Source organism: Melitaea cinxia, chromosome 23 (assembly GCF_905220565.1).
Source record: "Melitaea cinxia chromosome 23, ilMelCinx1.1, whole genome shotgun sequence".
Classification (NCBI taxonomy): Eukaryota; Metazoa; Arthropoda; class Insecta; order Lepidoptera; family Nymphalidae; genus Melitaea; species Melitaea cinxia.
In genome coordinates, this window is record NC_059416.1 from 609,462 (window position 1) to 631,165 (window position 21,704).

The 21,704-nt window shown below is 33.2% G+C and overlaps 2 protein-coding genes across 2 annotated transcripts in view; one reads left to right on the forward strand and one right to left on the reverse strand.

Moving 5' to 3' along the window:
* LOC123665238 (complexin) overlaps nt 1-7,523 on the forward strand; it is a 417,462-nt gene extending 409,939 nt beyond the window's left edge. The window contains exons 5-6 of the mRNA XM_045599571.1: nt 6,613-6,745; nt 7,116-7,523. Coding sequence (XP_045455527.1) covers nt 6,613-6,745; nt 7,116-7,189 — 207 coding nt within the window. The 3' untranslated portion in view covers nt 7,190-7,523. The remainder of the gene's footprint in view (nt 1-6,612; nt 6,746-7,115) is intronic.
* Nucleotides 7,524-11,973: 4,450 nt separating this feature from the next.
* LOC123664911 (heparanase) lies at nt 11,974-19,076 on the reverse strand. Its single transcript, XM_045599280.1, has 7 exons — nt 18,886-19,076; nt 17,152-17,279; nt 16,514-16,720; nt 15,677-15,881; nt 14,852-15,080; nt 13,847-14,088; nt 11,974-13,372 (listed from the first exon to the last, which is right to left on the reverse strand). Exons 1-7 carry the CDS (start codon nt 19,074-19,076, stop codon nt 12,262-12,264), a joined length of 2,313 nt encoding a protein of 770 aa, XP_045455236.1. The 3' UTR covers nt 11,974-12,261.
* Between the last annotated feature and the right edge of the window lie 2,628 nt (nt 19,077-21,704).

The following is a 21,704-nucleotide window of genomic DNA, read 5'->3' on the forward strand; positions in this document are numbered from 1 at the left end:
GCATCAAGAATTTATTAGGCTTAATTTAGGCTGGATGAGGATTGCGGAAAACCGGGATGTCTGGCGCGAACTTGGGGAGGCCTATATCCAGCAGTGGACTGCAATAGGCTGAACTGACTGACTGACTGCATTAAGAATGAAATAGTTTTCAAATAGTTTTCATAACTATTATTTAATGTAATCTATAATAATTACTGTCATTAATAAATAATTATTCAAATGTAATAGTACAAAGAAGAAGATTGAACAAGAATGCGGAGAAGAGGAAAGAATAAGGGAGAATAAAGAAGAAGTTTAAGCTCATGGATGTGAAATTGACTCTAGTAGGGAGTCCGTTTAACACGCGACTCCCTAATCGAGTCAGGTTGACTTCTTTGAGGCTTTCTCGACGCTCTAGAAGATGTAAGAAGAAGAAGAGGTAATTAACGAAGAATAGAAATTACAAAGAATTATTTAATATATATTTTTAAAATAGTTTATTACCAGTATACGAATGTCATACAGGGCTATCTACCCTCATTTTGCATGTGATGTCATAATTTTTTATTGAAATTAGTCAAGTTATAGTACAAAGAAAATTATTGCTATATTTCTTTTTTTATATAAATAATTGTTTAAACACAACGTTTAAAACAATTACACTACAACTGTTCTTTATATTTGTATAGTATGTGTTTTTACTCGTGTGTACGTGTGTGTGTGTGTGTGTGTGTGTGTGTGTGTGTGTGTGTGTAAATAACGTTGAAATTTAACAAACCTTTGTATTTCTTATTCCAGAGACATTAGTTTTTACATATTTTACATAAATAATACATATATACTTAAATCTTATTTACTAAAAAAACTGCTTAAAAATGTATTTCGAACAAATTTTTAAAGCCTGTATGTATTATTCATATTTTATTAGTATTTGTAAAATATCGTTTGATTTATATATGTTATATTAAGTCATATTTTATTTAATCAAGTCTTGTGTAATTTAAAGTCTTATATAATAAATAAATAAATAAATATATAACTACACAATACACACACGGTCGTCTGTTTCTAAAACTGCAATTTTTTTTTTTTCGATAAACATACTTATAAATAATACATATATAAATAAATATATATATATTACACCCAGATCCGGGGTGGGAATCGTACCCACAACCCCCGGGTAGACTGAATGTTATATTAAGTCATATTTTATTTAATCGAGTGTCTTATATAATCTAAAGCTTTATATAATATGTAATCGTTCTCGGCAGTGAACTAAATCATACCTCTGGACGTTACATGTAAATACATTTTTGAGAAAAATTAAAATTTCAAAGTCTCTCTCATTTGGTTAATCCACCGGCTCGGTCCGGATATCGTTATTTCACCGCGGACCGACGCACCGACAGACGAAATTAAATTTTATTACGACGAAAAATATTTTTTAACTTAATTGGATGAATATTTTTAATGTTCACTCTTGATAATTATTATTAATTCGTGTTTGTCTTAATGGGGAGTGACGTGTTGCTTAGTTTTAATATTTGAAGGTTGTAGATATAATACACGTTGGCGCAGCGGTCACAGCCCTGGCAAACATTTGCATTGACCATATAGATGTTTGTCGTGATCTGGGCTTTTGTGCTTGTGTATTGTGTGTTTCCGGACCCCGACACAGGAGAAAATTCTTCTGAGGGCAGTGAAGCCTTTAATTATTTATTTATATAATATGTACTTAAAGTTTATGTGGGATATAGTGTCTAAATGTGATAATGTGTTTTTATCGTGTTCAGACTTTATATATTAATAAATCCTGCAAATGTTTCCATACAAAGATTAAATATTTAAAAAAATAAAAATAGGTAAAAAAACTTTTTAAGTTAAACGGTTTTATGTTAAACATACATTGCAATGTTTAAGATAAATGTACTAAAAACCAAAAAATAATAAAATAGATACAGTCGTGGGAATTATAAACATATGCATAGACTAGACTAAAATAAAACCGTGGGGCACGTCAATTGTCTACAATCGTTGATTAAAATGTTTGTTTTGTAATGTTACACTATAATTAGGCAGTTGTTCAACCGACAACGATGGACGTGTGATAAGTAGGGCTAGAATGTGGAAACAAGCTAGCAAGCTCGATTATAAGCGAGTTTTAGGGTTTCATAGTGGTGAGCGAGTAGTACTTTTATCATATGTTTTGTCGATCAAAGACAAACTACGAGCAGTGAAACGATTCCTCGCCAGCCAGCAGTGTGAATGTCCAACGATAAACTAGTTGAAACATCTCTTTTATTTACATGGAGTGTATAACTATTGGAATTTCCATGAGCAAGAAAATAGTAAGTAATTTCCTCACCGTCTGCGGGCCAACTGCCTATTTTAACGACGAATTAAACGATTCTTCTATCGCACATTAAGTCGATAATTTGTAGACAATTGACGTGCCCCACGGTTTTATTTTAGTCTAGTCTATGCATATGTTTATAATTCCCACGACTGTATCTATTTTATTATTTTTTGGTTTTTAGTACATTTATCTTAAACATTGCAATGTATGTTTAACATAAAACCGTTTAACTTAAAAAGTTTTTTTACCTATTTTTATTTTCTAGTTTTTAGTTTTTATTTCGCATTCTGTTTAATTCATTTAGTGCTTCATTATTGCAAGGACCATCTTAAATATTGAGGTTGTATAGTGCACTGTATTCTTCTTGTCAAGCCCTTTTAGCCCGGGTATCAACCCATATTGGTGGGATTGATAAAAAATTGTTATCAGACATTTGGTAGCGGCGGCCAGCTTAGATTTCAATTTTGCATAGTAAATTGTATTATACTTGTTGAGACCTTTCATTTGATACCCATGTTGATGGGATTGATAAAACCTAAGCTATCCGCCATTTTGTAGAGGCCGCCATCTTGGATTTTAATTTTATATAGTACATTGATTATACTGGTTGAGCACTTTCATTTGATACCCATATTGATGGGATCGATAAAACCTACGTTATCCGCCATTTTGTAGCGGCCGCCATCTTGTATTTCAATTTTTTATAGTATATTGTATTCTGCTTGTTGAGCCCTTTCATTTGATACCCATATTGATGGGATTGATAAAACCTACGTTATCCGCCATTTTGTAGCGGCCGCCATCTTGGATTTCAATTTTTTATAGTATATTGTATTCTGCTTGTTGAGCCCTTTCATTTGATACCCATATTGATGGGATTAATAAAACATAAATTATCCGCCATTTTGTAGCGGCGGCCATCTTGAATTTATAATGATAATGAATAAACATAATTGTATTGTCACCAAAATCCAAAGTGTATACAAAATTTCAGATTAATCGGTTGACAGGAAGAGGGTGAAATTTGAATTACTAAATTTGACCCAAGAATAAATAATAAAAAATAAAACAAACGGGGTGAGCAAAATAAAACCGTTTAATAAAAAAAGAAAAAAGTCTTATCCCGGATAGTAATTTCTTACACGTAACCTCTAAATATAAAGAAAGTGTTCTTAAGAAAAGTTAAAATGCTTATTTTAATTTAATTTCACAAATTTTTTTTATTAAGCGTTTGAAAAATACGAAAACTAAACACATTTTCTACAATTATTTGACAAAATATGAAAACGTCATATTTTTACGATAGAAAATTTAAAAATACTATCATAATATGACAAATCGGAATATTTCATTGATTCAATGCGATATCGAGTACAGTAAGTTGAGTTGAGAGCACGAGATGATTCGTTTTTGATCTTTGACGTGGGTCGCGTGAACATTAAAAAGGCTTATCACGAATTATCTTAATAATAATGAATAATAAATAAATTCTTTATTTGACAAAATACTGTATAATTTCATAATCTAAAAGAAAGGAGAAAGGAAACGTTTACTTTGCGCAGTCGGAAACTAGGAGTTACAATATTGTTAGTGCTTGAGGACGTCCCACACTGCGTTTTCCAAGACGCATTTTATTTATTTTATAATTATAAAAGTAAAAATATTTTGTGATTGAAAAAACGTAATAAAAACAGTTTAATGTCTAAATTTTATGACAATTAATTACCCGTGAAGCAACAAATTGTGATTATTATTGTAAGAAAAAATCCAAAGAAGGATGAATAGAATCAAACATTATTTTAGTATAGATAAAGTGATGATATGACCATGGCCTGTGAAAAAAAGTAGAAAATAACGCACACATCCAAAGTCCAAAGAAAGTAACAATATGATAAAATAAAATAACTCAAAATTAAATATTCAATGTATTTTTTGTAATTGAAATACGTTGTTGTTATTTTTGAATTACAAATATAATGATTACATAAATTATAATTCCAAATACCTCTGATATTTATTTACTTCATTATAAAATAAAATAAATATATTCGCGGAAAATCTTTCGTATAATTTAAATAATTATAATACACGTAAATGACCTTCATCTTTTAAAATGGCAGAAATTTAGCTTTTTTTATTAAAATTAATCGTAATACCGCTGAGCGAAATGATGTTACTTAGACGTCCCAAAAAAAATATAAACAAACAGAACTCTTAATACAAGCTTGCGATATCCTTAATGAGCACTCTGGGGAGTTGTCCTTAAAATTAAAAAAAAAATCCGCCATAATCAATGGAGATCGCGACCAAAGAGGATTTACTATCGGTCTGTAATTCTGTATCATAATTAAGCCGCTTAGCAAGAATTGCTGATACTTTCTTTCATTTCATTGAATTTTAATATTGCTGGAAAAAATATTTTTTAAAGATTTTACCTTAAGAAACGATATGAGGCTGGTGATATGAAAAAAAAAATGCGTGGCGTCATGGGACAACAGATAGGAACGAAGTTCCTTATTACGTGAATATTAATTTCAAGTTCTAGTTGAGGAAAAAAAGAGAACAATTATTCGCATTAAAAAATTATAGAATTTTTTATTAATAAAAATCAAAAGTTACTTTACAAAATTATCTTAACACTTTTATTTTATTCACAAATATTCATACATAAAAATAATAAAAGACATCGCGTAGACTATACATTAGACACCATAGCGAACGTACATAACAATCTTACTCCACGCATTTTCGTTACGGACGTTTTTTGCCGGGTACCTTTTCGCAACGCGCCATAAGGAACTTCGTTCCAAAATATGGAGTGATATCGCATGAAACAATAACGCTAACCTGCGCTGGGAAGGACGCTTTAACGCAGGACTTCTCTTTGCGAGAAAGAGATAAATATAATTTTAAAATATGAAAGTAATAGTTCTTATAGACTAAACTCCAGTAACGTGTTTGAACTGACATACATTCTTTTTCATAATGAGGCATGTTTTTTTATATATATATAACTAGGTCGGCAAATAAGCGTACGGCTCACCTGATGGTAAGCGATTACCGTAGCTTATAGACGCCTGCAACACCAGAAGCATTGCAAGCGCGCGACCCAATCCCCACTCCCCTCCCCCCTCCAGGAGCTCTGGTCACTTTACTCACCAACAGGATTACACGTGGACCTGTGTACCGTCTATTTGCCGGTTTTTTCAGTTCTATATACTCGTATATTTTTGAGTTGTAACAATTAGATAATGAAGTTTTCACATAGAAACTAAAATATACTTAACTCGTATTTAATTTGTCAATAATACATCTATATTTTTATAAAAACAATGTACATGTTGAATTTCAAAAACAAATTAAAAAAGTATAATTTCGTATTTGTTGAATAAACAAAAATTTACAGGAGCAATGACAATAAATAAAGCAATATTGGAAGTAATATCGGAGCCTTTGGGAAATTACCCCGAGACCACCAGAGCAGAGTTAAACGTATTAACTTTTCTTCTCTGTAATATATACTAATGTGGTTATTTTTTAATATAAATGACTGAATGAATATATTTCGTGTCAATATTTATAACAAATGCTATTTATTTTAGATTTACGAGAAATAAATTGGATGAATTACTTATTTCCCTTATCAGTACGTTAAAAAATATTATAACGATTTAGAAATACAACGACAGAAACAGTCGTGGTTTGCTTCAGTTCAAAAAAATTAATTGCAGTAATTTAATAATTTTAATTAAAGTTTCAGAAAACATAAAACTTAATGCTCTGGTAGTTTTAGTCTTAACAAAGAAAACAAGCCAAGGAGTGATGTCAGGAGACGAAGCAATCAAAAGTATTTTAATACTGTTATATTTATTATTTTAATACAGTAAATTAAAAAATCTTCTGCGTGGAAAAAGAGGCCTATGCCCAGCAGTGGGATGTTACAGCTTGCATCGTGAAATTGAAAATATATCGTAAGGTTGAATTTAGGGCAGTGTTTGAAGTTGGGAGTATTGAACACTTCAGCATTTTATAAAGGATTCAGATTATTCAGATAAACTGACCTACTCTAAACTAATTTCTTTTGTTGGGCTTGTTGTTTAAACATTACATAGAACTTGTGTTAACTTTATGTCTCTAGTAAAACAAATCTGATATAATTTGTGTAAAACGACTTCATACGAGCCAATGTCCAATTAATTTAAAGGAAATTTAAATCTAAAAGGTATCTAAAACAATTTAACAAAGTATTAACTCAAGTATTATTTTGTTTTCAGTACAAAATCCCAAAGAAAGAAGAGATAGCGGAACAACAGCAGCAGGAGCCAGACAACCCCTTGATGAGGAAGAAGAAGACACCGGAGGAGTTGGCGGCCGAGGCGGAGCTGGAGGACCAGGACGAGTTTACTAGTTAGTTACATTTGTAAAACTACGTCGGCAAACAAGCGTATGGACATGCCTAATCCCCCCCCCCCCCCCAGGAGCTCTGGCCACGTTACTCACCAGAGAAACGCAACACTACTTAAAAGCACTACTACCTAGCTGTGATCTTCTGTAAGGTCGAAGTACTTCCCCAGTCGGGCTGCTCCAGATGCTAAAAAGCAGGCCATTTCCTGCTGTGCCCTTTCTCAGTAAAAAAAAAATGACGTCATTTATCTTAAATTTTTAGAAATGTTCTTATCATATCAGTGCATTTAGACTTCATTATTTTGTATTAATCATGATATATTGTAATTTTTGTTAGATTTTAAATTTCAAATAAATCTTTTCTGTTTTCCAGAATTGAAAAACACCATCGAAACGCAAGTAAACGAACTCAAGTCCCAGATCGAGAGCAAGTGCGTGATGCAGTGAAGACGTCCCGCTCCTTACATTACCCGAATACATGATGTAGCTGTGCAACCATTGTGACCGTACCATACCGTACCCCCGCAACCATTTCGAGAATCATTCGCGCTGACATTCACATAGGAAAGATTCGAGATTCTGCAATATTTCGAAACGTAGTTGGCTAGTGGCGCGTTGGTGCTTGATAATAAGCAATAATATTTTTATACATTCATTGAAAGCGACGAGCGGCCATCGACACAACCGACAAGGAGTCTTATATGTTGACGCTTGTGATATATTGTTATTTAAGTGTAAAGTGAATTAAAAAAAAAAAGTAAATATAAAATACAAACTAGAACGGTGTAATATTAATACAAGGAGGGAATTAAACGTAATTTAAGAAGTTAGCACGCGTGTAGTCGGCTCAACCTCTCGTCTCCTCTTCGGACTTACATTGAAATAACAGTGTATTCGGTCTCGTACATTTGTTTTCATCCAAATTCCACTCGGCTTGATATCTACGTCGTGTGTGGCTTTCGCTCGCTCACTCTTCGACTCTTCAAACTTTTGCCTCGAAATCTTTTGCATGCGTGCTTATGCAGTGTATCGGTGTCGTGTCAGTGTGTTTCGTTTAGTGTATATAACTATATACCTGTAATCGACCTAGCCTTAATGCCCACATCGAAGATATAATAGGTACAATATCGCCGTGACGCGACCAACGTCGACGGCGTCAGTCGCGTCACGTCTGCATGTTTAATCTAAGATCAATGTTCGTTTAGAGTAATGTAAAGTTGTAGTTAACGAGACCTCTTGTTGTTTTACCGTTACAAGTTAGCGTAGTCGACGCGATTCTTGATGTTTTATCGATGTTTTGTGCTTAGGATAAAGTAACATTGTTTGAGCGAAATTTTCGAGCGATTAACGTTACGGCTCGAAGGATTAGTTCCGCGGTGTGTATTGATTCAAATCAATTGATGTTCACATGTGGCAATATTCGATTAAATTATTCAAATCAAACGATGTTCACATGTGACGAGATTCAATTTAATGATTCAAATCAAATATTGTTCGTGTGATAAGATTCAATTCGATGATACGAATCGATTCATGAGACCGCGGATGTAGCAGGACGTCACGCGCAAGGCTAATGGTTCGAATCTTCGCGTCAACATATTAAGCTGCAAATGCAAAAGATTTGTTATCGTCAAAAGCTGTGATATATAAATAAAATAAACTAAAGTTGTACGCCCGGCGCGGCCAGTCCGCTCGCGTTACACTCACTTTAGCTTCTTGGTAACTCTATCGATCTTTCACTGACTTCGACCTCATCTTCAAGGTCATCGACTTCACTCGGATCGACGATCGACCCTCTCGTAGTTTTAAACGATCTTCGATAATTCTATGGAATCAGCACATCATGTATTTTCATCATTACTTTTAAATTTTGTTTGAAATATATTAACCCCCTGTAGCGATCGCTTAATAGCTCATTTATTTTGTAAGCAAATCTCGCCCAGACAACAAATCACACACGAAACAATATTATCGTGTAATCGATATCCATCCCTCAGTGTAAATACGACAGATCAGAGATAATATCGGAACTCGTGTTGAGACCGCTTCTCTATATTCTGAATAAGGTTTGAAATATTTTCACGCACTGTAAACATCGCAGAGTATATTCATAGCTTCTCGGTGAACTAGTTTACGCACGCCTAGCTACCAGTCTTATCGTCAGCGACGGGCAACTGACCCGTCCCGACTCCTTCGGAAACTTCACAATCTTCGTAATATTAAGGTGTAACATTAAAATTTCACAGTGTACGTGTGTTTAGGCTAGGTTTATCATGTATTACGATAATAGTTCTATGTATGTGCATGGCCATTCTAGCTAAACTGTTGTTCGTAGATAATAAACGATGATAATGTTAAGATAATCTTGGACCTGTTTTTATATAATTTAAACATGACCAAACTTTCTCTCTCCACCCTCACACTCGCCTCACGTCTGTTCCTTCGTGTTCCCTAGACTCTCTTCCTATTTATCTTTCTATCTATCGTAGACTAACTTTGATCTTCGTTGTTGGCTCTTAGGTAGTTGATAGTGTTTTAGAAATGTTATTTTCGTACGTAGCGAGGTTTAGGTGTAACTGAACGTTTAATATAAACCCGCTAATTGTCACTAATTTAAAAATGATGCTTGAAATGTTAATTATTTGATATGAAATGTAAGATTTTGCATGATTAAGGCTCTTGGACTGTGCTGTGTCGTTTTCTCTCTATCGGTCCCGTTAAGACGCTTATATATCTTGTTTGTAAGCTTTCGATGTTCGATGTATAGTGTTATGATACCCAATGTAATTATAAATAATGTAATGAATAAACTCGTTGCTTAAATGCAAAATATTTTGAAGGAATTTGGGTGATATCAAATCAGTGACACGCTTCTGATATACGTATATATATTTTGATGTTCTCGTTTCGATGTTGGGTTCGTCAAACTGATCGTTTATTATTATATTTATATATAATATCGGTTATATGTTATATGTGTAATAAATTTTAACAATAGTAAAAGTTAAATCCTGTAGTATTTTAAATTTGAATACGACAATTTTCTTTTAACCGTCGCGATACATTTGATTTTTTTTTAAATAATTGTAATGAACTTACAAAGAGGTTTATACAAGGTAGATATGTAGTCTAGTGATAATTGTAAATTATTTAATAAATCAAATTATAAATGCATTATCCAAGAATACACTAGAATAATTTTAAGATCCTTGACTGACCAATTTCAAAACTCACCCAAACACAACGTCAGTTGGAGAATTTGATCTTATGACTGCCGCGCTCAGGGTATAGTCTTGTATTGTACTATTGTTGTTGTCTATTTATTTTGTGTATTTTTTTTTTATTTATAATCTTTTGGCCTTCGATGGCATTCAAAATTTTATACCTAGCTCACGAGTAGATTTCGACTGTTATGTTATCAAGTATCGACTCCAGTCTCCAATACGATTGTAGGATAATGAAAGAAAAGGCTGTTGATATGACGCAATAATAACTTATATTGGAGAGAATTACATAAATGTGTGAATGTGTGCGTGAAAGATAATTTAGATTTACTTCAGTGAGTGCGAGGATATTGTATCTGAGTGTGTATTGTGTAAAAAGTATTTTATTCGTACTAAATTTTTCAATATGTTTATGAGTAGTGTTGCGTCATATCAATAGGGGATGTATTCGTATGTTATTTTCAAAATTATAGGCTTCAGTAAACGGACACGATTACAAATATTATAAGCCTACATTGTTAAATATTTATCAAATAGCGTATGTATGTATGCACTAGGAAATAGGACAGATGTATTTGCTACTTTTACTTCAAAACGAACCTCGAAATACTGATTTTCTGCAACATAATAATGAAAAAAAATATCAGAAACTTTAACAGCATTAAAAACAATATTAGTAGCAAATATATAAAACCTGATTCTACTATTACACCAAGAATTTTCTTTCTAGAAGAACCAATTCTACGTGCATTGGTTAAGAATTCAATAGCAGAATAGACTCAGGACAACTGGTACAGAAGACAATCTAGAGACAACGACACACACACACACAAGAGCTTCACAAACAGACACATTTTTAGATTATTATATATTTTTAGATTTTTTCCGCGTAGTATAGGAATTATTTTGTATCAAAGAACTGACTTTAAGTGCCACATAACACGTTGTTGCGCTTCTATTATACATAATTTTTCCGACAAAATCTTTTCTATATTGTGCGTTGATTCTTGTAAATTGATTTCGATTTTAATAATGTTTATACGTTACGTACGTTTGAGGATATCGGCGTCTCTTTCTAAGTCTCTGATCGGAAACTTTTTGACTACCGATCGTTACTCGCGTACTCGTTAACACATTTCGATTATATATAGGATAGTGTCGGCTAATATAAGTACATTATAGCGCATTAGCTTTTAATATTAGTGACATCTAGTGTAAAAAACTTGCAAATTTACCGAAAATTGATTAAACGTGTAAAATTGAAACGAAATGTTCTCGAGCACTTTGACGCGGACCGCGGTCGCGTATTGTTATTAGAGAGACGGTTAAAAGTTTATCCAGGATAACATTTAAATTAGAATTATGGAGGAAAATGAAAAAAAAATGAGGTTATTGTTGAAAATGTTTTTAGGTAAATAATATCGGATTGAGCTTTCTTGAACATTGTTGTTGATATTACGTTTGGTTTGCCGGCCGGTCGGTGTCGCGCCGCCGATCTGCTCTTTATCTCTCTGGTACTGAGGTTCAGTTCTATCTCTCACTTGTAGTCTCGTAATCTTAGGCTTGTTTGCTAAAAATTATTTTTCATCTTACTGTTGCAAAGCATTGTTAAATTTATTTACTGGGTCCCTATTAGTTATGTATAAAAGTTTAGAGGTAGCCATTTTCATACTTTATTGTGAGTTTGAAAGTGGATTATCTACCATGTTGTTAAATAATAAATAAACTACATTGTACCACCACCTGTTTGGTTTTATTTACTATACCTCATGTTACAAATAAGTATATGAATTAACGCATCACACTCAACGCCCTTCAGCAGGAAATTCAGCCACAAAAACAAAAACTTCGAATAAGAATGGTAATTATAATATTTATTTACAAAATTTACACTTAAAATTACATACAAATCTTTATTTAAAACTATTTCTATATCTAAGTTCACTTTATTATTTATTATATGCTAACAATAAATATATATGTAACACAAGAAATTTTGTCTATTTCATAGCTTTTTATCATTAAACGTCAAATCAGAAATGTACTTCTTCGCATTGTAACTGTCTAAAAACTTCAATCTGTTTACTTCTTCGCTTCGAACCAGTCGCTCTAGAGATTGACTGGGGATATGTTTACCAATGGATATATAATAGTCGATGTAATAATGAATGATGATAAAATTGAAATCTGCTTTTATTTGTGATCTATTTTTTCATTATCAATAACAATGACTAAACTTATCAAAAACCCATTTATTTTATACAAATTATACTCAAGCTATCTTCACAAATGCTGTTACTCTAATAGCGTAATAGACGCCCAAAATTTATTGATATTCTTATTAAATTCCGCTAGTAAAGTCAGAATATCTTCAACAGTTGATTTTATGAGACCAGTATGAGATTTATCACTTATGTCTATGACAGCACTGTCATCTGATAGTTTGGTTTTTAAAACAATACCCTCAGCTGAATTAACATCATAATCGTCTATATCTATCATGTCATCCAAACTGTCGCGTATTTTTAAAGGTAGATCATTTATCTTTTTGAGCTTGTGAAATATCTTTCCTATAGGATATTTTTCTTTACTATCATAGGTTATCTCGTTCTCTGATGATTGCTCGTCATATTTTGTATTTGGTTTATTCTTTACATGCCTACGTTTTCTTACTAAATTTCCACCTGATTCTAAATCAACATCGGTAGGAGTATTTGGTTCAGGTGTTATTATTTTACTTTTTTCGCAAATCTTAATTCCTTTTGAGTTCCTTTTCGATTGACTTCTGTAACTTCTTTTACTATTACGGGATGTCTTATATTTGTTCCTTATTTTTGAAATATGTCCTTTCGACATTCTCGATAGCATTTCCCGTATATTCTGTTTAAGTGATTCTTCTCCTAAGTTATATTTTCTTTTTAAATTGTATAATTTAGACTTCAAGCTTCCACTATCTAATATTTGACGTCTCACTCTCCTTGGACTACTAGTGCTATTTACATTAGCTTGAAATATTCTCTGCACCTTTCTTAAATCTTTATTTATACTTTCAATTCTTTCTTTTAAGAATATATTTTCTTCGCTGACCTTATGGTTTTGGGGATCATTAACAAATTCTTTAGATTTATCTGCAGTTTCTTTCAATATTTCAAATGCTTGGTGGTTTTCGTCTAAAGAACGTTTTTTAATTATTAAATTATCTTTATCCTTCGTATTGATATTTGTAGTTGTATTTAATTTTTTATCTAAATTAAAGCAAGCTTGAACTTGTGTGCTAGCGAGAACCCAGAAACCGAAAGATTTCGGTGGAAGATTGAGAAGTAAAACTTTGTACGGACGAATGCGTTTGACAACCGGTCGAATATCACCTTCGTAATACATGGCTCGATTATTTACAATTATATTTCTGAAAAAGAGAATTTAATTCAATTAGCTTTATACTGAATAGTTCTCAGCATAATATGTCATTAACTACACTCTCGAACTGTCGCTATATTTATGTTATATTAGCAGTTCTCACTGTATTATTTTAGTTCTGGTTTTAATATCGATATTTATTGACAAATGTAGCTCACCACGCTACTTCACTGTAATGAACAGCGAGTAACGATCGCTAGCAGGTGTACATGGTAACAACCGAGACCGACAGTTTAACGTGCTCTCCGAGGCACGGTGGGGGTAAAAATACAAATATCCATCCCGAACAAGAATCGACCTAGCAACCGCTAGTATGTAGGCGCCTACACGGCACATGCATCACTACACTAGAGCAGTATCGTAGTATATATTATTATATTTATAATTTTACATACGTACAATTTTTATAAAACTTTATAAAAATGTAAGGTCAAATCGTACTATAGTCTATACAGATTCTTACCCATTGTGATCATGAGACAAGATAAATTGCATCATGTCCCCTCCATCCTCCTTACTTGTCATCTTGATAGAGAACCGCGCGGGCTCGTCGTCCACATTCGCACTGTAGACGGTGACCGCGCCGGACGCGCCGCGCCGCGCGGACGTGCAGTGCGCGAACACCGTCGCTTGTGAGGTGTCGCTGTCTACACGTAGCACTCTCTCGCCCACTAGGTTCTTGTATAGAAGTGCCATGTAGAAACTCTGTTGAGTATGACAAAGAAAATGTTGTTGAAAAGATATATAATTGATAAGGTGTATATGTTTTTATTTTAAATAATAAAATCAAGATATTGTCCTCATGTATGCACAGGCCGAAGACGGGCCGACTATGTTATGTAATATTAATATTTGTAAATAAATTTATATATACATAAATAATACATTTACAAATATTACAACCGTACCAATAGAACAATTATATTAAAAAGCCTTTTATCATATTTGCTGTGTGCTTACGGTAGTTAGAATATAGCCACCCCCTCTCTTCCCGTAGGTGTCGTAAGAGACGACTAAGGGATAACACAGTTCCACTACCACCTTAGAATTTAAAAAGCCGCCCGATGGCGGGATAACCATCCAACTGCTGGCATTGAAATACACAGGTTGAAGACGGGCAGCAGCGTCTTCGGTGCGACAAAGCCAGTACTGCGGTCACCAACCCGCCTGCCCAGCGTGGTAACTATGGGCAACACACATGAGTTCACGTTATTTTTGGCGTAAACTTGTGGAGGCCTATGTCCAGCAGTGGAGTGTATAGGCTGTAATGATATGAATGATAATGATGATATAGAATTAGGATTTAAATGTTCGAAAAGATAATAAAAATAAAAAGCAGTCCCTGTGACATCATCTAACCTTACATTATGCGTAAGAATAGGCAGCAGAGTCCTTGAAGTGGGCTTCAGTTAGAGCATATGGATACTTACTATGTATAGACTACAAAAAATACAGCTAAAAAACTTACCAAAGTTGGTTCATACAATTCGTTCTCCATGAGTTCCCTATAATGTATTGAAAATCCGTTCCTCGCGGAGTATCCAAGGCTGATCATCCAGTCAGTTGCTCTCTGAAACTCACTCAGCATCTGAGTTTGTTCAGTGAGCCAGAGTGGGGTGTCACTCTGGCTGAGCAACTTGAGTAACTTGAGTCGGTCCCTTTCTGACATACGCTCTAACTCTTGGTATGATGAGTTACTGAATATCGGATTAAATGGTTAATACATAAATATTAATACTTAGACAGAATAAATTTGGTCTAGTAAGTAATCTAGTAGTAGTAACGACATGAACTCTGCAAATAGTGAGAATCGTGAGACTGCTTTTTCATCCCGATTTGATTTAATGATACTTTTTTAAACAAATCCTGAATCGATATTGTTTTACTAGTAGACAATGTTTTATTTTATGCTTACATTATTTTTATTCTCACCTATACTAATATTATAAAGCTAAAGAGTTTGTTTGTTTGTTTGTTTGCATAAACCCGCTAATCTCAGAAACTACTAGTCTGATTTGTAAAACTCTTTCAGTGTTAGATAGCCCATTTACCGAGGCTATAGGCTATATATCGGATCAAGTCGCGGGCAGAAGCAAGTCTATAATAATATAAGACTAAAGGGAAGAATTTATTTCCACCTTTCCTCGCCTTTAATTTGGGGTGTCTTTTTTATTGGGAAGAAGCAAAAGCATGTAAGAAAAAAGAAATATAAACATGAATGAAGTCAAATTAGCCATTCAGTTGCTTACAATTAATTTGGTACGAGTAATCAAATACTCGTTAAGATACCAACCCATTCAACATTATAGCATCAAGCATATCGTTTGATAGTGTTACGTAATCCTTAAAGTCACTCTTAGAGTCCGCCTGTAAACAGTGAGTGACGTCACCACCCACCACCTTCCATAACCCATCCCTCCCAGGAGCATAAGTCTCGATAATTACTCTGAGTGTCTCCAGGTCATTTAGGTATTCTTCGATTGATTGGTTTCTACATTCTAGAAGTTAATAATACAACTATAAGTGACTTCAAGAAAATAGAGGATAATACTAATAAGAGGATTACTAAAAATGTTTAAATATTAGAAATATTGAGCAGATTCAGGTGCAAATCTGAATTAGTAAATTCAAGAAAGGACAAGAGTCCTATTAAGAAAGTTCATTCGTATTTTTATTCAGTAAAGTAAACATAAATAACTATATTACAAACTATGCTGTGATAATAGACACTTGATCACTAAATGCTAAGCGATCATAGTCAATCTTTCTAGCACCATAGGAATGGAAATCATAATTTAATGGCTGATTGCTAAGCAGTCTTAAAGAAAGTAAGAAATAACGACTAGTGGGTATTATAGGAAAATTTCGCGGACGGAGGAGTATGAAATTTCGTATAATTACAGTTTATGTAGAGAAGGAGTGCAGAATGATATTTTTTTTAATGATGCACAAAAATATGTTAAATCGATAAAAAAAACATTACAGTCTGTAGTCAAATTGATTTTCTTTTAATAAAGGTTCTTTATTTTTATTATTTTTTTTTAACTTATATTTTTAATTATGGTCAAATTTCGATCACTAAGCGACCACTAGTTGTGTTTAAATATGCCATTCAACGTCCATTACTCACCATAACCTAATTGCCAGATAATCTCCCCGACATTCGACTGATCGGCTACAGTCAAGATCTTCAATGCGGTGTTAGGATCCCACATACCAGAGCTGGTCTTTTCATTGTTGTTTAGGGCGAAGACCAGGTTGAAACCAGTATTTTTGGTCCAGTGAACAAATTTCTCCCATTGCTTATGAGTAACCGTTAACTTCTTGTAGTAACGACCTGAATATATAAAATTCAAATTACCTTTTTATTTTTAAAGTCAAACGGCATTTTTTTTTCTTTTTTTTTAATTACGAAGGCAGCAAATAGGCGTATAGTGCTCCAAATGAACATCGTAGTTTGTGGACATCTGTAACACCAGGAGCATTACAAGCCTGATGCCGACCCTATTTCGGAGCTCACCTCATTCACCATAAGAATACAACACTACCTTCGAACAACGTCGTGCGTCAGTCGAAGTGCTTCTGCAGTCGGGCTGCACCACACTTTGAATAAGATATTTCGTTCTGTGGCCTACCTCAATACAAATTTCAAAAACTAATTTTTATTAAAGAAAAATACTATGAAAAAATGTCGTCAATTTAGAACTCCCGCGGATAAATTCATTCAAATCTTACCATCGATATCTTCTCTGAACAACTTGTTCAGACTCAATTTCCTGGGCTCATCTGTGTCTATAGCTATGGTGCTGTTCTTGAACGTCATGTGGGATGTAGATGGACCGGCGATGCGGATGTACGCTGGGGTCAACGCTGATGCCATGCAGATGCATTCTTTGCTGTATCAAGCAGGTGTAATATGACAAAAGAGGTTTAGGTTGTGTAAGTGAAGATAAAAATAATAATAATAATAACTATGGTTTAATATAATAATATAAAGCTGAAGAATTATTTTATTAGTTTCTCTCCCTAGATTTTGCATAGATATGTATACACGCAGTCGTCTCTAACTAAGGAAGACCGAAGATCGTAGCTAAATAATACTGTTTTCAAGCAGTGTTGTGTTCCTGTTGGTGAGTAAGTTAACCAGAGCTTCTGGGGGGAATAGGCATGGAGTCGGCAACGCGCTTGTAATGCTTCTATTGTTGCAAACATCTATAAGCTACGGCAATCGCTTACCATTAGGTGAGCCGTACGCTTGTTTGCCGACCTAGATATATATTTAAAAAAAATTAAAGCAGCTTAGCAGCAAGCATTATCCTGGTTTTTATGTAATAGCCGACTATGTAATGTAATATTTATATTTGTAAATAAATTTATATATACATACATAATACATTTACAAATATTACACCCAGGCACGTGGTAGGAATCGAAACTACAATCCTGTATCGTAAAACGGAGACGCTACCAACCGTACCAATAGATCAATTATATTAAAAAGCCTTTTATCATATTTGCTGTGTGCTTACGGTAGTTAGAATGTAGCCACCTCCTCTCTTCCCGTAGTTATCGTAAGAGACGACTAAGGGATAACACAGTTCCACTACCACCTTAGAACTTAAAAAGCCGCCCGATGGCGGGATAACCATCCAACTACTGGCTTTGAAATATACAGGCCGAAGACGGACAGCAGCGTCTTGGGTGCGACAAAGCCAGCCATGCGGTCACCATCCCGCCTGCCCAGCGTAGTGACTATGGCCAAAACACATGAGTTCACGCCATTTTTGGCACGAACTTGTGGAGGCTATGTTCAGCAGTAAATGGTATTAGGCTGAAGTGATTTTGTCATAAAAAAACTTGTTCAGTGTAAAAAAATATGTTATGTGTAATATACAATTGTTAATATACATTTATTTATTTATTTATTTATTTATTTATTTATTTATTTATTTATTTATTTATTTATTTATTTATTCGAAAACCAACAGCGTTACAATTCGTATATATATGACATTTAACACAATACTAACAATAATAAGGCCAGTAATAGGTTTTCCTATCTATACATCTTAGTACTGTTACAAAAGGGTAGTATTAAGAGCCGATATTAAAACGACTTTAAAAATAAAACAAAATTAAGTTAATAGGATAGCCACGTAAATGATAGTAACATAAAAGATACATGACCCATTACACTAAGCATCAAAGACTAACAACAAGACGTAGAATAAGTACAGTGAGTCCAAACGTATACAAATAGCCAATGTAACATGATTTTTATATATACTTAACAACAGACATTGCAATTCCATTCATCTGTATAGATAATAAAACTTTGTAGTATATAACAAACACAACAACATCTACATGCAGACTTATAACTTGTATGTAGCTATTACATTTATTTCGTTTATAATGATTGCATATGAGATTCCTAATTTACTCTTTAAAATTTTTTATTAAACTTTTAAATATGAAACCGTAATAGTAAAAAATACTTACGTTTTATATTTTTCGCTCGACGAAAACAAATACTTTGGATCGATCGTAAAACTAAGAAATTTACTGTCAACCAAGTTAATATGCTGTTCAGTTGCTATCTTAACATTATACGTATCAGCACCGATTCGAGAATTATGTAAAATATTTACAAAAAATATAAAAATATGTAATAGAATATAAATTCGGTCCATTATTGGACACTGCAACTCCGTTAGTGTAAAAACAAGAGACGTGATTCAAGTAATATTTGTCGTTTAAAGTTTTTATGTTACTGCTAGGTATAACGTTTGTTAAGTAAGGGCAATATTTAAAATGTCTGTTCTGCATCTTCTGGTTTTACATGACAAGATCCCATGAGAATGTCGGATAAAAAGCCTATTATCATTTTGGATCTTCAGTTACCTACGTACTAAAGTTAAGTAATCCGCTTAATAACTTTCGCATGAAATAATAACAAACTTTCACATTTAAAGTATTAGTAAAATACATATTAACAGAATTATATAATAGGCCAAAATATATAAATACTAGCCTCCCGCCCCGGCTTCGCACGGGTATTTAACAAAAATTCAAAATATTTTTTCCCTTATTTTTTTTAAAATATAATATAGCCTATGTCAACCGCGGATAGTGTAGCTTCCTAACAGTGAAAGAATTTTATAAATCTTCTAGTTTCGGAGCCTATTCAATGCTAATAATAAAATCTTTCCTCTTTGTAATTGGGTTGTCTGAAAGAAATGGGTAAATAGCCACAAGTCCGCCCATTGTACTTCACAGTCTGTAAATGTTTTTAAATGTGTTTATTGTTTAAAATGTAGTTGTGGTGTACAATAAAGTATAAATAAATAAATAAATAAAATATTAGTGTAGATTATATACCACTTACTTTTCCTCAGTTAAGTAAAATTGGTTACTATTGAGACAATTAAATAACCCTCTCACTCTAACTGTAACATGAGTATGCTGACAAAGAAATTCAGCACAAAACGACACAAAACAACTTCCTATAAAAACTGTTATGTTTTCATAACACATTATGCAATATTATTTACATTTAATCACGTCTTCAATTGACACTATTATTTACACATACATGTTGTTTTTTCGGAATTCGCTTATTATATTCCTGTACTATTTCTATCTATAATATAAAAATGAGTCGCTGAATGTGTTGCTAAGCGCAAAACTCGAGAACGGTTGGACCGATTTCGCTAATTCTTTTTTTAAAATATTCCTTGAAGTACGAGGATGGTTCTTACGGAGAGAAAAATTCTAAAAAAAAAAATTTTAAATTTCCTGAAAAAGTCTAAAAACAACACTTTTCTATACTCCCATACAAAAGATTTTTGATAATACTTAAAAGTCAATTTGAACTTTAATACCATACGATAAAGTTTGTTTTAGGCGATACGAAGTTCGCCGGGTCAGCTAGTACTTGAATATAATTATAATTTTGAACTACTCATTAAGAAATTATATAAGGTCCATGAATGATTGTTTTTTTTTAATAAAACTTCTTTACGCAAGCTTGACTTGGGGAGTAAGCTGGTGAATACGTGACGAGAGCGTTACGCAAAGTGTGATCGGGCGAAGCGAACGGAAGTTGAGAAGGAGATTTAAGCTAGACGGAGCTAAAGAAGTTGTACTTCAGTCGTGTGGTCTTAGCACACTTGTTTTTATTTTATTTTAGGTCTAATGAAATATTATTTAGTCTTATAATAATATAATTCGAAGCATGCTTTAAATTCCTAGTATTTTAGACTGCACTAATCTTTTGTTCTCTTATATCTATGCAAAAACGTGCAACGGACAATCTAATTACTACGATTTCTTCCTGAGTATCCTACAGAAAATAACCATGCAATGTAATATCTAAAATTAATCATATATATAAAATTACCAAATTTTCTTTTTGGTATTGTTTTATTTAAAAAATAACAAAAATGGTGTCCTATTAATTTGAGTCCCCTAGGAATTAGGATTGACCCTTCAAACGGAAAATTGGTCCGCCTGAGGCGCATCTGGGTCTGTTCATGCATAGTATTGGGATCATTGTCCAGTTCCAATTCAAATTACGATGGTTTTTTTGTTTTTGTTAAAAGGATTAGTTAAAGATAAAAATTTTGAATAAAATGATTTTTGAATTTTGATTGTGACGAAAATCGGGAAGTAAGCTGGTGAATGCGTGACAATAGTGTACTTCAGTCGTGTGGTTTAAAGCACAATCTATTTTTTTTTATATAACTTAAATTGAAATCAAAACCGCTTTGAAAGAGCCCTGCTGTAAGTTCCAGATAGATCCAAATAAAAAACGATGATCGATGAGAAGAACTATTGTGTGTTTGAAACGGATTCTAACTACTTTATTCAAATTTGATACGTTAAATTAAGTACAATTTTTATCTGGAAATTTTTCGGTCCAGATCTATCAAGATCCCCAATGGAACTTAAAATTTTTACTGGTCACCTTACTCCCACAGGAACACAACACTGCTTGAATGCAGTATTATTTTAGCTATGATCTCTCATACGGTTAAGTTACTTACTCCCTTAGTAGAGCTGCTCCAGATTTATTGCAGAATATTTCCTGGTGTGCCCTAACTCCGTTAATCTAATATTAATTGGTCATCAAAGATTACATTGCTCGTGTTTAAATGAATGAGCCGAAAGGAAAAAATACTAAACTGCCTTAAGTACGCAGTTTGAAAAATAATTATAACTTCGTATTTCATAGAATAAAATATGCATCACTGTCTATTTATGCAATACCAATGATTAAAGAAAAATGTTTTATCTATGTGCAATACCTAATTAGTCTA